At 40.5% G+C, this 16607-nt stretch overlaps 1 protein-coding gene across 5 annotated transcripts in view; it reads left to right on the plus strand.

Annotated features, from left to right (window-relative positions):
• The first annotated feature begins 368 nt into the window (after positions 1-368).
• The window catches only part of SEC24B (SEC24 homolog B, COPII coat complex component), a 45658-nt gene continuing 29419 nt past the window's right edge, over positions 369-16607 (plus strand). For 2 of the 5 annotated variants that reach the window (XM_041479880.1, XM_041479881.1), the window contains exons 1-3: positions 369-643; positions 5929-6633; positions 14278-14463. In XM_041479880.1, coding sequence (XP_041335814.1) covers positions 520-643; positions 5929-6633; positions 14278-14463 — 1015 coding nt within the window. In that variant the 5' untranslated portion in view covers positions 369-519. The other 3 variants (XM_041479883.1, XM_041479882.1, XM_041479884.1) reach the window with 3 other exon arrangements.

Consider the following 16607-nt stretch of genomic DNA (forward strand, 5'->3'; position numbering starts at 1 on the left):
CTCCCGGAGCTCTGCGCCTCTCTTGCGCCGAGGAGCCAGAAGTGAACACCCCACTCCAGATGTGCCTCGCTCAGGCCGAGCAGAGGGGCAGGATCACATCCCTCCAGCCTCTCCTCACCGCGCCCCGGCCTGCCCACGGAGTCACAGCTAAGGCACAGAGCCCCGCCGCACACAGACTAAGCGGGCCGGGCGGTTTCTCCCCGCCACACGGGCCGTTCCCGCCGGGACCGGGTGAGGTGAATCCCGGGCGGGATGCGGGGCCCGGCCTGCCCTCCCTGCTCGGCCCCCCCTCCGCGGCCCGGGCAGCGCCGGGCGGGGCGCGGCCTCACGGCGGAGCCGCCGCCGGGGGGCGCTGTAGGCGGCGGCGCTCGGGGTCGCGACGGCGCGCGCGGCGCTCGGGCCCTCCCGCGGTTCCCGGCCTCGCTCGGCGCCCGGCTGTGGATCGGGGCGGAGGACAAGGAGGGGGAAGGAGAGGAGCGGGCGGGAGCGGGACGCAGTGAAGAAGCGCTGCGAGGAGCCATGTCCGCGCCCGCCGGGCTGCCGCCGCGGCCCGCAGCCGCCGCCGCCGCGTTTTCTGCGGGCGGGCCCGGCAGCTCCCTGGAGGCCGCGGCCCCTGCGAGCGGCGCGCCGCGCTGCCAGAACGGTGAGGGACCTGCGCGGGGCCCGGCCGGGCGGGGAAGGGCCGCCCGAGGGGCCCCGGGACGAGCCGCGCCGCTGCCGGTGGGGTGAGGCCCCCGTGGGTGCCGGGGGCCTGCGCGCTCTGCCTTCCTCCCGGGGGGCGGGCGTGGGCCCGTGGATCCGGCGCGCAGCGGAGCGCTTTGGCTGAAAGGCAGCGGGAGCCGCCGAGCCGCTCGGGGAAGGTGCGGGCCCCGCGGCTGCGTGCGGAAAGAACTTGAGAAGGGGCAACCTCTCCTGCTTTGCTGAAAGGCCGAGGGAAGGGGTATCCGCACCTTCATCTCCTCACGGATTTGGATCTGCCCGGTGCTGCGCCTGTTTTGTGGCGTTTCAGGAAGGCTCTGGAGGCCGAGGCACCTCCAGGCCGCGATGCTGGCTGCCGTGCGTGAGAGTGGGCAGAAAATCGCGTATTAGGGGCGAAAGTATTCACTTTGTAGTTATGTATGAACTTAAAAGTAGTGGGTGGGTAGGCGTTCGCACAGCTGGATCTTGGGATTTGAGCTGGACCAGTGAAATGTGGGTCACTGAAAAACAAAGGCAGAATAGTTTGAAGTCGCAGAATCTTGACGCCCATTTCAGGTAGGGAAGTAGTGAGACTGCAGTATGAATGAAAGTAATGAGTGTACACTTCCGCATTTTTAAATTGGTGCGCTATAAAATCACTTCTTTATTGACACAGCACGTTAACTCTTCAAAAGCCCTACATAATAATTTTCTTCGTGTAATATTGGTTTGGTATCTAAATTTGGCCTCTTATTTGCATCGAGTTTTAGCTCATACTGCTAAGTCTTTTGTAGTCATGCTATTTTCTGCACAGGTGTGTTTTCTGTGCAGGGTAGGGACATACAGAATTTTTCCATGAGGATTGTGAGCTTTTCTTGTGTTCAAAGGGGTAGTTAAGGGCTAAGCACTTAAATGCCTGTACAGTAGATGCTGAGGCAGTCACTGAAGGAAATGAAGGTAATTAAATGCTAGGTTTTAAGGAGATACTGGTGCCTCAGTTGTATCCAAACCTGTATTGTGATGCTGGGGTTTGTAAAATTTGTTCAGAAAATGCCAGTTTACATGGCTTTTAGTCAGAAAACATGTCACTATCAGGGTACAACTGCTACAGCATGAATAACCTGGAAGTGTTTTACAGAAACAAATAGAAGCTGTCATCCTATCTTCTCTTTGTGTCCTTAGCTTAATAATTTTAAAGAGCCATTGTTACTGTTTGTTGTTTTAATTAATTAACTCCATGTTGCTGCTAATATTGGTAGAAACAGCTTGTGTAAAACCAGGGTATAGACCATTTATTTTCTGCAAAACTCTCTTTAATTCTGAGAAATGTAGCAGTCTTAAATCTTTATTGCATAACTTTGGGTTTTGTGTTCCTTTAGATGCCTTTGATGACTTTAGTCAATAACCCTGAATTTCTCATTTTGTGACATCTAGCAATGGCATCGCAAAAATTTTTGTTTTGGTCTGTCTGTTGTCTGAGTACTAATCTCCTGAAGTTACAACACAGGATTTAGGTTTTGGGGGTTTTTTTGATGGAAATAGGAAAGGAATTAGAGGGGAATAGCAATAGAAAAAGACTAGTGGAAAGTTCAAAATGCAAGATCCTGATGTGAATTGAGCTGTTACTGTATTGGCTGAAAGAAAACACAGGTGTATGTTTTCCTTTAGAGTGCTCTGTGTTTTAATTTGATAAAATGTGAATTTTTCAGGTAAAACTATGTAGTTGCTGCCATCTAATGAAATAGAGTGCTATTTGCAGAAAATGAGGAGCCTGTTTTACATGGAATGATATTAAAAAGGATGTTTAGGTTTGTTATTAGTAAATTTTGCCCGATTCAATGACCAAGTCCATTTGAAATCCTTGGAGACTTCAGTTTTTGTTAAATTTAGGCGTGATTGTTTTGTTGAGTTTTTAAAAGTAACTTCTTGAGTGTATGGTATTGTTTTCTTCCTTCTCTCTTACAAGTTTGGGAAGCTTTTTTGTAGTCTTAAAAGTGGCTTTGTATCTAAGTGGAAAATGACCTATTTCCTAATTTCAGCATAACAAAATGGTTCTTGTTAAATCACTACTGAAGGATGAGGTATTTCTTCAGTAGCGATGGAGGACTTCAGCACTAACAATTTAATGTATTGAAATGCAGCACTGAGAGGATAATTATATTGAATTCCCATGACTCTTCTAAAGAGTTTTGTCTCGTGCTGTCTACAGCTGGCTGCCATTGGTGTTTCTACTGGCATTTGGAAGCAAATTTTTCATTATTATGTTGTTTAGCCTTGTTTTTCATCCCTCCTCAGACTGGGGATAGTTTTAGTCAATTTAACAAAGAGAACAGAGATGTGAAATATGGAAACCTCTGAATATTTTGTGAACATGGGAAGCTGTGTGAATCCTCCTGAAGGAGACACCAGCTCTGTGGCTGAGCTGCAGTGAGAGCTCAGCACTGCCTTCATCTGCTGGTTTGTTTGCCAGCAGTAAATAAGGGGCAGTGGTGCTGGCCCCTGCCCAGGGGGTAAAGGACGTGTGAGGAGGCTGTGGGGGTCTTCTCTGGAGGTGGGTAAGGTTTTGGAAAGCTCACAGATGGATTTGGATAGAAAGGCATTTTGGTGTAGCATCCGTAGACTCCATGTAGATAGGGTATATGGCTGATGGCTGAATTATACTCCTGAGGGAATGTGTGGACTTAAAAACCAAACGTGACATTAGCAAGTAAAACTTACTAATTCACCTGGTAGTATAGCCGTAGCACTGGTCCTTTTATTTTTTTCTGGGAGTTTGGAAGCTTTTGCATTGTAGCTCCCCCCTCCCTTAAAAAGAATTAGGATATTTTGGGGTTCACCTGTTAATGACTGTGTAGTTGCACATTGTAACTTTATATAATTGCATACTTTATATAATAAGTATTAATTTGTTTGTAGAAGGAGAGGTGCACTGCTTTTTTTAAAGAGATGATATTTTAGAGATAAACCTGCTGTGTGCAGCTGAGGTTTTCAGCTCACTTATGGAATTTTTTGAGATGTTTGTTAGATGTTTTGGAAGGATGGAATACGTGAGACATTGGGACTGATTGTGCAATTCACCAGATTTTGAAATGACACTGAAGATATATTCTGATTTTCAGTGTTAAGAACTGTCCAGTCATCTAGTCACCATTAGTAGCTTCAGCTACTAGTTGCAGTACAAAAATTACTTTCTACTCACATTATTTGTAATCAAATGGACAAAAGACTCAGATAATGAGAATAATCTATAATTGTATAACTTACTTTCAAAGGACCTGCAGCTTGAAATCAATATAATTTTTCAAATGCCTGTCTCAGTGAGGTTTTCATGTGTGTATTTATAGATGTTTCTGCTTAAAAATGTGAATAAAAAGGACTCTGCATTCTAACATGTAGAGACTGATATCTTGTAATGGTAATTTAATCTCTGTTTGTGGTCTGTATTTTAAAACAAGAGCTAAATACTAGAAGACTTTGCAGTAGATTATTTGATATGCAACCTTTTATTTAGGAGTCAGTTGCTCCTAAACCAGTTTCTAAGTTACACCTGCTCAGTTAGTTAAATCTGCAAATATCAGTAGAACAGATACACATTTTATTTTCAAATAAAATATGTTTTCTTGCCACCTTAGGTGGCATAGCTGCTTAAAGTCATAAATCTTAACACATGTACATTATTGCTGTATTTTTGTGTTTGCTTATTCAGACATTAAAAAGCAGGTCAAAAGTCTGGCAAAGTTCATATGGCTGTTAATGGCTTGCTGACTCAAAATAATTTTCCTTTAAAGGAGAAAAAACTATGCAGCTCTGTAAAGCAGCTCCCACTTTTTCAAGAAGAAAGTGAATCAGAAGCATAGTTCATACGTGCTCTCTTCTAAACTTGAGTTACATTTTTTTAAGCTCTTTATGCTTTTCTCCCAAATGCCTGTTTGTCTTTTGATCCAGCAGTCCAAGTTACTGTTCTGCAATTTTTTAGCCCCTTTCTCTTCTGCTCAACTTCCTGTCAGTTATGAAAGGGCACTTTTAATTTTACCAGAAAGCTGTTTTGGGCAGTAGGTTCCTTGCTTTAGGGATCTGTTAACAAATTCATTATTAAAATTGCCTTGCAAGTTAATCATAGGACATCTGGAGGCTCCTTGGAGAACAGTGATTTTTCAGAATTTCAAGACAAGAGAAGTAATGCTTAAGTTTTGTAATCATTGTAAATATAAGCAGGGGAATCAACTATTCATAATTACCTCAGCTGCCATTTAATTTGTGAGTGGGCCAGTGCTGTGTTTATGTTTTTATTGGCCAGGGAGTGGGAAATAACACCGTAGTCATTCTGTGTGATGTAAGCAATAGGGTGTGGGAATTTTAAGAAAGCAAGTTATCCACTCAAAAGCATCTGTGGTTCACTAAAAATAAAAACAGGGCTAAGGAATGGGGCATGAGGAGGAACTTTGAGATTTCCCATTGAGCAGTTGGCTGAGAAAATCAGTTTGGACACAGTTAACATTTGGCCTGTAACAGGCAAGTCCTTGTTTGACCCTTGCTAGGCCAGTGTGTAATTAACCTCTAATATTGCAGAGCCAATTGCAGTGATACCAGAGGTCAGTTTCTCTGATACCAACATCTCTTACACCTGATGTGAGTATCACAGAGGAAATGAAAACGATGTGCTTTGTCAAATACTCTGTAGTTTCATAAAAACATCCGTTTTCCTGAAAGCATAATACATAACAAATATAACTGTCCTGCAACTCTTTATCTTGGTCGCTGTTGAAGACTTGCAAAGAAGAATTACCTATATTGTTATGTATTGACATACTGGTTTGACTGCAGCTTTTCAGTTTCCATATTCAGGCACTTTCTGTAAGGCAAACTCTTGTGTTCAAACACTTACAAATACCAGTTTGGTACTTACGGTTGCTCACTTTTTTTTTAAATATTAACCTCTTATAAACTCTTAAAAATATTCAAAATACGAACAAGAGGCAAACAATCTTGGCATGGAAGCCTCTTTCAAGAATGGAAGCCATCCATTTTTCTGCTACTTCTTTGTGTATTTGCAAATTACTTGAAATACTTTTCTGCTACTTCTTTGGGTATTTGCATGCATTATACTTGGTTTATTCTCTCTCTGCTGATGAGAATCAAACTCAGAAATAGAAAAGAAGAAAACAATTGTTTGTTAGTTCAAGTGCAGAGTCCATTGGCACTACTAGCAGATGCCCCTTTAATACATGTGATGTTTTCTCTTCATTTCAGGTCCTATGCAGAGTCAGATGCAGTTCCCCTCTGGCTATGGCTCACATCTTCCAAACTACAGTGCGCCTTCAGGACACTATTCCCAAGTGCCCAATAAAGCTGCTGCTTCACATCTGGATAATCAGTACAGAGCCAGTTACTACCCTGGGTACTATTCAGCACCAGCACAAAATGTTATGACATCTGTGGGTAGCAACGTGTTGAACGCACAGGAGTCACATCAATTGTACAACAACACTCCTCCCCATTCAGGGGGCTCCAGTGACAGACCTGTTCAAGGAGCAGTATCGTCTGCATCCTACTTGCATGTGAGTGCTCAGCAGTCATATTCAGCATTTGATAATCACTACAGCACTTCTGTCAGCTCTTCAGTTGCATCTCAGGGATTTCCCCTTAATTCTGATCACTACGCTATGCCCGTGGTTTCTGGTGCCATGTATCCTAATGTTTCCTATCCTCCGGTGGCTGCTGGAGGTGTGTATGGGCAGACATTTACCTCTCAGAGTCTACCTGCTGTTGGACAGTTCAAAGAGACAAATGCATTTTCTAGCCAGAGTACATCAGTACCTCATTCCCTTCAACAGCACGTTCCTGTGGGATATAATACAACATTATCAACTGTTTCATCTGCTCAGGCTGTGCAAAACAACCTCAGCAGGAATCTCACCGGATCGGTTCCAAAAGTAAACAACCAAATAAATACAGGTATGGTATTACTTGAAAGATAGTGAACTGCCAGATTTGTCTGGGAAACGTATGTAATTGTGTGCTCTTGTTGGCTTGTTTGTGTTCGCTGTGTGGAATTCTGTAATGTAATTTTGAGTTCTCTCACTCATTCTTGTAGCTTTTCTAATTTGGTTACCACAGTTCTCACAATAGCAGCTATTTGGTTCTATTGAGAGATACAGAAAAATACACTATTTAGGGGATGGTTTTAGTTTATTTGTGTGGTTTTCATGTGAAGGCCACAGAAGGAAACTTTTTCATGCAGTTCTGAAGGAATATGTTATTTCTGAAATATGTCTGTTATTCACAAAGATACTTTTTTCTTTTCTGGCTAGAGAATTTCTCTAAGTCATGGTTGTTTCTTTAAATTTTGCCTTAGTGACACTGTGAGAGACTGAAATGTTAGTGGTAATAACTCAAAACAATCAGCCATTTGTGGAGGCAGCAGGGTGCTTTGCTGAGGCCAGGTTTGCACACTTTTCCCCTGGAGTAGGAGGAGAGTTTATGGGGGTGTGGTGTGTGATGGGAAATCAGTCCACATGAGACAGGGAGGGTGAACACCCACCACCAGTGGCTACAAGCTGGATCTTGAGCCAGGTAAGAAGCAGGCCCTGTGAAGGCAGGCTGGTACTTTTTATCATTTCAATTGTCCTTTCTTACACAATTGTCACACGTAAGCCTGAGAGTGTTCATCCCTTCTGATGGGGCATAACTGACTCAAGTGTGCTGATGTGAGAGGCAGCTTCGTGCCTTAGAAGGGGCCAAAACCATCAAAGACCCCCAAAATGCCCCCAGACTCAATTTCCAAAGGAGTGGGCAAGATCCACAGTGTTGTGAAAAACTGTGAAACTCCCCTGAAACTCCCCTGCCTGCATCCAAGGGCAAGTGCTTGTAATTCCCATGGACACCTGAACATAATTAACCCACTGAGCTCTGTTGTGTGGGACCCCCACCACCAGGAAGACCAGAAGAAGAGGACTAACAGGACCCTGCCTGAATCCCCAGGTGGTGATATCTTGCTATTTATCCAACACATATAATTTGTATATATTGCTTTTCCATGTTAAGTTTAGGTGGCCTGTCCACCTCAGTGAAAATCAGTAAAATTTAGTCCCGTTTGAATGGTATGAGACACCTCATGGTACGAATCCATTGTCATCCCCATGTGCTGTCCACACCTGGTGTCAGCTGGCTTGTGGCTGCCCAACACCCATGGTATTCACTGAAACTATTGGTGCTAAGGTGATAGAACAGCACATGCTTTACCCACAGACACACACACACAGTATCTGTGGAAGTGTGGAGCGCTCTGAGGCCGGGGCCTGGGCTGTCTTCTGCCTTGACTTGGAGTGACCCAGGGCCCTCAGACGTTTCTGTGATACCATTTCCCCTGCACTCGGCATAGAACACTCACAAATATGATGTCTGCCACAGTTGTGAGTTCCTGGATGTGATGATGTTGGTGTTTGTTCACTTTTTCTACAGTGGCCTCTTCTAAGGATGTGTCAATACACTTGTATCACACAGTCACATCCACCACGGATGCTTGAGTTTCTTTCAAAAAATTGTCTGGCTTGTATAACTCATTGCTGTCATCTCTTGTATGCGGTTCCTGAAATACTGTCCAATCTTGCTTTTTTGCTTCCTTTGATAATATTTCACATATGTAATTGTGCCTTTTAATTCTTGTATCCTGCACAACTGGGCAGTTCCCAATGGTGTGGGAGCATGTTTCATTCTCAGCCTGGCAGTGCCTGCAGGATTTGGGGTATTTTTCTTGTCTAGCCCTTGTCTCTTGATGGGTCTTAATCTGTCACTTGTCACTCCTTTTCTCTCTTCTCTTTCTATTTTTTCTCTCTCTTCTTCACATTTACTGTTAGATAAAATTCATACTATTGACTTTCGCATATGAACTTATTTGCACCATAATTCAGGAAGAGGTATCTCTGTAATAACAGGATCTTAATAAACACGTGCATTTTCCCACAAAGTTCAGGAAAAAAGTGGGTCCCTACGTGGATTTCGAGTAATTTGGGGCTTTTTAATTAATGTTTTTGATAAGCATTTTAAAAGAGTTAGGAAGTTGGAACTGATTTTTGCAAGCAACAGCTTGATGGTTTTAGTATGGATATAGCTATAAGGTTGTGAAGGTGCCAGTTGAGGGCAAGTACACTCAGTCCTCGTTAGTTCTTCCAGCTTCTGTTTCATAGGAAAACTGAGTACCAGTTCATGGGGTACTTAGTAGGAAGCATGGAAGAGAGTGGAGATGTGGGAGTACCTTCACAAAGGAATATCTTGCTCTGCAGAGGAGAGAGCAATAGTCTGTGCAGGGTTTGATCTGATTTTCTTTCTAAATTGGGAATTTTCTGACTTCACACAGTTTTGACTTGTAAGTAGTGCCAGACTACAGCTTGCTTTCTCTGCTGAAGACAGATATTACATAACTGTAGGTTTCTTTTTTAATGCTAGGTATTTCAGATCATAGTGTAACATTGAAACTGTGTTAGGAGTCCTAGTAGCTGAGATATTTTCAGACCAAGGACTTAAGAAAGAATATGGGTTTGGTAAAGCTTTTTATTTGGGAAAAGCAGTTAAGCTTAAATGAAGCTCATTCAATCCACAGTTTGAATTTACTTTCAATATTAGTTTCCTCCCCCCTCCCAAGACTAGGATGTAGAATGTCATTTAATATTAGTAGATTTGAATTCTGTACTGATGAATGCTCTGTGTAATTTTCTCCAGTATTTTCAAACCATGAAACAAAATATCATTTAAAAAAAGAACTATAGGGAGCTCCTTGAAAAGCTCCTGGAGTTACCAGCATTTCATGGTTGTGCATAAAAATGGATTCTTTCAAGGATTGGCCATAAAAGTTGACTCTGTTCAGTGCAGAATGTGCAGTTGACTTGACAGAATGCAGGTGTCTTTCCAGAATAGCACAATATGCAGTAGGCATATGAAAACAACTTTTTTTTTTTCAAACTGTTACTGTTTTATTTAAAGAAGTTTTTAATTCCAATTCTTGTTAATTTTATTTCCTGTAGAGGTGTCTTGAAGTGATTTGTTCATAGTAAATTTTTTTGCAGTGAGCAGCTGTTTTAAAGGTGGAACAGTGGAGCTGACCAGACAGTGAAGAGCAACAGGAGCAGTAGTTTTATTTTTGATCCCTTCAACACTGCTCTTAAGGGGATGATTGAGTTAGTATATGGCCTCAAGGAAAAGTGGTGATATTACACTTGGATTTCAAAGAACTAATGGTAGGCTTGGCTTTGATAATGCTGTGTCATGGATACTCACTTTGCAATGATCCACTGTTTCTGTTGTAGTTGGGTAATGCTGCAGTCCTTGGCTGGTTTGCTGCACTGTAGGCCTCAGTAGTTACACCACATGCAGAATCTTCCTGGGCCTGTAAAGCTGCTGATAGAAGCATGCCCTGTGCTACAGTGCCCAGGTTTCTGGAAGTGATTTATCTACAAAATAATTTTGTTCTCTTTCCCCTGAATCCTGGTTCAACTTCAGAACACAAGTGATTCCATATTTCCTGACTAAGAAAAGCAGATAAACATAACAGTTGACAGCAATGCTGAAGGAAGAGCTGGTTTTAGTAGTAAAACCTTGAACACTTTATACCATTTTTGATGTCTGGGGCTAAACACACTGCCTCTAATGATATCTGATTTCTTTTAATCTAGAATTCAACATCTTTGGCTAAAAATGTAATCGCTACAACACCCTGATTATAAAATACGTACATAAATAATTACAAATAAATGCATAATAATAAAATTCTAAAGTAATTATAGTAATCATTTGATCCTGGCATAATTGGTTTGGTTTTGAGATGCTTTCTAAATTTCCCAGTGCAGTCTTACCATTCTCAGATGGAGTCATTTTATATATAGTATTCTATTTGTTTCAGCCTTTAAGAAAAGGAGTTGGATTTTGAAAATTATTTGCCAATTCCTGTACATCCTTGGATGTGTCTGAATACAGTACACAAGGAGCATAAGGAAATAATGAATGATCTGTTGGAAGGAAGCTTTCTGAATATTGTATCCTCTCTGCTTTCTTCAGGAAAAAGCAATGATGGGAAACAGTTGCCATCTGTTCTGTGTATAGTTTTTTGCTAAACTACTTGGAAAAAAAAAGATGTACTGAAATTCATAAGTGTGCTTTCTATGACTGTTTGTGTAAAGAAACTTGGATACAGTGTCCTCTAAGAGTTTGCTGTCATTGCCCCTGTGCTGTGAAAGATTCCCTTACAATCTTTAAATTATAAATAAGCACATTTCAGACAGACAGTCAGTCAAGATGCTACAGTTTTAGTATATTTTTCCAAAGCAGTTTTGTACAGTCAGCACTGAAAGCTCTCTGTGATGAAAATGAAACCTTTATGTAGAAGAATGATGTGTTAATAAAATCTGTGTATTCTAACAGGACTTACTCAGGAAACTTAGGCTGGTGAGAGTTTTTCAGAAGTTGTTTGATTTCTAAATTGTTTTTTTCTTGAATCAAAAAAGTTGTCACCACTGAACTGAAATTGGTTTCTTTAAACATCCAATTTTATGAATAGCCTTGCAAAGCCTCCAGCATGTTGAATTTACTAAGATCAAACCTCTGAACTTCTGTATGTCGTGTACTAAGGAGATAGATCTGCAAGAAAGTCTTTTCCTAAAACTTTAGCAACCCCTTTCTGAAATAGCTGAAGTATTTTCAGCAAGCTTGCTAAGAATTCACTAGAAGAAACCAAATTTATTTTAAGAGGATTTTTGGTTTTTGCTGGTCGTTGACTGCTCTTGGTGAATAATAGCCAGTGAGAATAATTGTCTTTGCTTTAGGAAGTATAAATAAGGTAGAGTATAAATATCTCTAATTCAAGATTTTTCTTCTTGGAGGTTTAACTAGTTTAACTCTGCAAAATCACCCTTTTCTGTCTTTAAAATCTGTATTTTGGCAGAACAGTCTTGGTAAAAATCTGTTCAGGAATGTTAATGCTATGTAGATTACATACTTTGTATTATTTGGGGGTTTTTGTCTTTCTAGGTCAGTAGCTTTCTTAAATGATTTTCCAGTTCATTTCAGCTGAAATCTGAGCACTGTCGTTGTCCTTGATGATTTTCAAGTTAGCATGGATGTCAGCCAGGATGCCTGAATTTTACTGGACTCCTCCGTGAGGAGAGGGAGCTGGAGAGCTCCTGTGGGTATATGGCATGGGTTTCTTTGCATCCTGGTATGGACAGTCTGCTTGAGTAGGGGACACTCTAATTTCATTATCTCACGCGCATACTTCCCCGTATGTCAGATCAGGATGTAAAGTCCTTGCTGCCCCAGTTCCATAGGAATGTAGGCTGTAATCCTGTAAATCTGCTAATATAGGTGTGGTTGAAAAAGGGGAAGGACTGCAGCCAGTACTGAAAGTCGGGGCGGAGGATGCTGTTGGAAAACAGGCTGCAGGGGGGCTGCATCTCTCTCCTTTCTCTCCTTAGAAATTGTGTTTTGTTGGGTGCAGGGGGCACGTGGGGTTGTGAGGGCAGGAAATCAAAACCACAGCTGAAGAAACTCAAGAAGGATAATTCTCACGTCTTCTGAAATTCTGATGAGATGCTGTGGTGATCTTTTAAACTATGACCTCTAGGTCTCCAGTGAGAAATTAAATTACAACTTTGTAATGATGTATAAGGAAAAATGATAAATTACAACACTAATTTGCCCAATTCTGCAGGTTCTTTCTGTAACATGCCTTTTAGCTGTAGATCATTTTGCTTGATTAGTGTTAGTGCAAGAGTTGTTCATGGTTGAGAGGCATGGAAGGAAAACTTCAGTACACATTGAAGGTGAGGAAATGTGGTTTTAAATGTTAATTTTGTTCAAGTGTTTCCTTTGATCTTGGTTGTTACAGCTTTTAAAACCTTTATGGAGTCACCAAATAAAGTTTAGCATTTAATTTTGCAGGTTGGATTTTTGTACAAAGAAAAGATACATTCTATTTCTCAGTGTTTAGAAACTTTTTTTTTTACAATGCATTTAAAGGATTCACATAATTTTGAAGGTAATTGGATAACCTTTGCTTGAGAAGAGATACTAGTACTCGTCAGGAAGGTATTACATCTTCAGCTAATCCAGGTGTAAATTGGTTTTGGCTTTGAGCACGTGACACTGACATTACAGCATTTAACGCTCTCTACAGCAGTGCTTGTTGCTGCCAGCAATATTGACTTGTAATGTGGAAAATACCATCACCCTACAAACAACTCTGCAGAACCTGGGTGAGCACATGGATGTAGCGGAGAACTTCCCTTGTCATCTTGCATATCTTGCTTGAGGAAGCTGCTGTATTAAGAGCATTCCTGCTGACAGGTTCTGAAGCTCCATGGGGAATCTGCAGGACACTGTGTAGTAGCAGAGGTTACAGCAAGTCCATTGCAATAAAAAAATGCATGTTCATTGAAAAAAGACATAATTTCAATTTTAGACTTTCAAGATAAGACTTGCAAAAAGCCGTGTGTATGCTCAACATCAGATTTTAAAATTGAAAAGTGTATAAAAGATAATGAAGATGTGTCCTGTAAATTTTGTCTGTAAACGATAAAAACAGAAGGATCATTTTAAGCCACCTCTTCTTCTTCACCCTCTAAAGGAAATCTCAACTTGCCCATGAAGTTCTTTGAGATATCACCTCCATTATTCAAGGAAAAGTCTGGGACTGTAAGAACTGCACAGCTATATGTGCAGAAGATGCAAAGTTAATATTACTTATGCATCCTCTAGCAAATTTGGTCACTTGAGCAAGTACTCTTCAAATGGAGAGTTTTGCTCTTGCTTAATTTCTGTGTTTGTTTACTGAGTACTTTTGGTAAAACCATTTCCTTTCTCTTCTTTTTAACAGCTTGGTCAGTCAGGGTTTTTTAGAAAGAATCATAATACAGATTTTCTCAATTTATAAGCAAAGAGCAACCCTTAGTTGAGAGCTAACTTAATTGAAATTACGTTGTCCTTGTCTGATTGGAGTTTCAGCTGGACTATGTTAAATCTCTCAAAGCATTAATCTGACTTTTTTTTAAAGCAGATTATATCTAGTCCAGATGTCTAAAACACATCAGAAGTTTCGTGGAATACTCAGGGTTGATTGAAACAGATTGCTTGGAATATGAGTCTCATAACTGAGTATCCATATTGCTAAGTGCCAGCACTGCAAGGGAGGCACAGTACTGTCTACTGCACAAGGTTTCCTTCCATGGGAAGAATGTTGAAGGGTGTATTTCAGGTGGACTACATTCCACTTATCTGGGAACAGTAACTTATAAAAGTTGAGGGGATGTGTCAAAAAGAAGCTTTAGCTTAATCTTGCTCATACTGCATTGTGCTTTTTTTTTTTTTTTTTTTTTTTTTTTTTTTTTGGCTGTTGTCAGAGCAATTTGTTCATTATAATGGAGTTTTAGCACTGTAGGTATTGAATTTTTTTCAGCAACTGATCTTTCCATAGACACTTGTTTGAAGGCATCTCTCTTTGAAGTACTGTAGTGTTCTTTGTAGTTACTGTGGAATCAAATGTGATTGCCTGTGCTGTGTAATTGTCTATGCAAGTACATACAAAGGGTTCCTGCTTTCTGTTGTTGTTTTCAGGTGGCATTGATTCTTCACAGCCCATGCACTCAGTGAGCCAGAATGTTCCATTTACCAAGCCTGGAGTTGGAACATCTGCTTCCTCTGCTGTGATGTCGTCAGTAAGGTCACCTGCTCCAAGCCTGTCTTCAAAGCCACCATCTTCACCATCTGTTACACAGTCACCAGAGCTGGCCCTTCAGGAAGGTATTAAAGGGGAATGGGAAGTCACACTACAGGCTTTTGCTGTATTCCACATGAACACATGAATGCTGGAAGTTTTATTGGTGCTTTTCTGTGTTTGACTGGAGCACATCTGTGGCGTCTCATCAGGCTCCCTGAGCGGTGGTGTTTTATGTCACCTTGGTTTTAGATTCTTAGTGCTTGTGTTTGATTTCCTTTGTCCATGTGTTGCCTTTGGCTTGTTTGTCTTGTTGGCAGTCTTACATGTCTCTTGCTCAAAAACACCTTCTTTTAGTTCCCTTATTCTAAAAAAACTGCTCACTACTTTAATTTCTTAGAGGAAGGTCTTAAAATTAGCTTGTAATTAGTCTGTATTGGAAAATGAATGTAAACTAGAAATGTCCTAGTTTGTGGAAACAGTGAGTTTGAGGATTAAGTTTAAACTGGTAGAATTGTTTTCTTACTGCCTAGCTGTGAGTGCCCATGGAAAGCTGCTGCAAGAATTCTTGTAGGAAAACCTGGATAAGCTCCTTCCTATTCTGATGTTGGCAGCATCTTGACAAAGAATCAATTGGCTCTTGAGCCTTCTTCAGTTTAATTAAATGTTACACTGATGTTTTAACTTGCCTCTTGATTATTACATGTTTCTGTATCTAGTATTCAAATCAAATTGACTGCATGGTTTTTTATATATATTTTGACCATGTTTTCTCTTAGCAATTCCAGAATTTTAAATTCTTGTGGATAAAGAACTCTGCCTGAGGGGTGGAAGTAGGCATTAATTTTGTCAGAACAATATGGTATATCTAGTGTTCAAAATAATTGGCAACCGCATGGTGTGTGATTGTCGCAGTGTATTTTTTCATTCTTAAATTACAGATTCCTCTGACGTAAATAACTAAATTACCCCTTTTCCTCCTTTTTCTGGTAGAATGCAGATGGCACGTTTTTTGTCAATCATTTCTATATATATTAGAGGAAAAAAGTTCATTGCTGTAAAGTCCTATGTACAGCGTATCATTTTAAAGAAAGTATGTCAGTTTTTGGAACTGTGGCTCTTGCACAGTTTTGTAGTTGATTTTGGTGCTAGATAGACTTTGTGTTGTAGGTGTGCTTGCTAGAAAAAAACTGTTGCTTCTTTTCCCAAAGAAATTGCAAACCATGTTTTTAATGAGAAAAAGGATTTTAGCTCTTTAACTGTGATTGCCTTGATATGCAATGTGTGTGTTCTGGAAGTGATTCCTGTGAAATGTGTGAACACCTGGTACAGCAGGTAGAGATCAGTGCAGTGCCTGCTGAACTTCTCTAAATTCAAATGCTTCCACTAGGTGAAGGTGAATGCAGTAAGTAGCTGAATGAGCACATTTTAAAAACAGCAATATGTTGGCAGTATAAAGTTAAGTTGTCAGGAGTTTTTATTGATCTAATTTTATTTATTTACATGTCATCACACAATAAGTTTCTGTGTTCAGATGGTGGTTTTATGAGCATTGGAAGACTTCAAACTCTTCACTAGTTTTGTTTGAGGAGTCTGAAATAAATAATGTGTTCTTGTTTTTTTATCAACAACTTTTTTATCAAAAATTAAGTGTGGTAACTGTTTGTGGAAGTAAACCTACTGAAAAACCAGAACACATGTGCTAAATATTTGTCTGGGTTAGAATTCCAAGTATGTTTCAGCTGCAGTAATCAGATGGACTTGATTTTTTAAAGTATTTTTTTAAAGAATACCATTGTCTTCATGAAAGCATTCTGAAAAAACCCAGTTTGAATTAATGTTTAAAAAGGATTTCATTGTTTTAGGCTCCTCTTGGGGCATTCCTATAAAAACTAAAAAATTCTAATTGTTTACTTGACTATCTTCTAACAGGACAAAAACCTTAAAATATATTGATGCCTGTTTAATCTTACATAACTATCTGTACAAATTTAATGTGCACTTTATGTTTGAAAAGCTTTTATGGTGTGGGTGATTGAACTTAAAATACCTAAATAGTTGGTTTATTTCACAGACAAATATGTTGTTATCCCAACTTATCTTCTGTGTCCTGCCACCTACATTTCTAGATGTCTGTAAATTATAGTGGGATAAAGCCTTTGAGTGCAATATTATTATATGACAGGTACACTGCTTGCAGGGTTTAGAAATTTCCAGTCTAAGAAATCTG

This window comes from Pyrgilauda ruficollis, unplaced genomic scaffold (assembly GCF_017590135.1).
Source record: "Pyrgilauda ruficollis isolate IOZ18807 unplaced genomic scaffold, ASM1759013v1 scaffold5, whole genome shotgun sequence".
Classification (NCBI taxonomy): domain Eukaryota; kingdom Metazoa; phylum Chordata; class Aves; order Passeriformes; family Passeridae; genus Pyrgilauda; species Pyrgilauda ruficollis.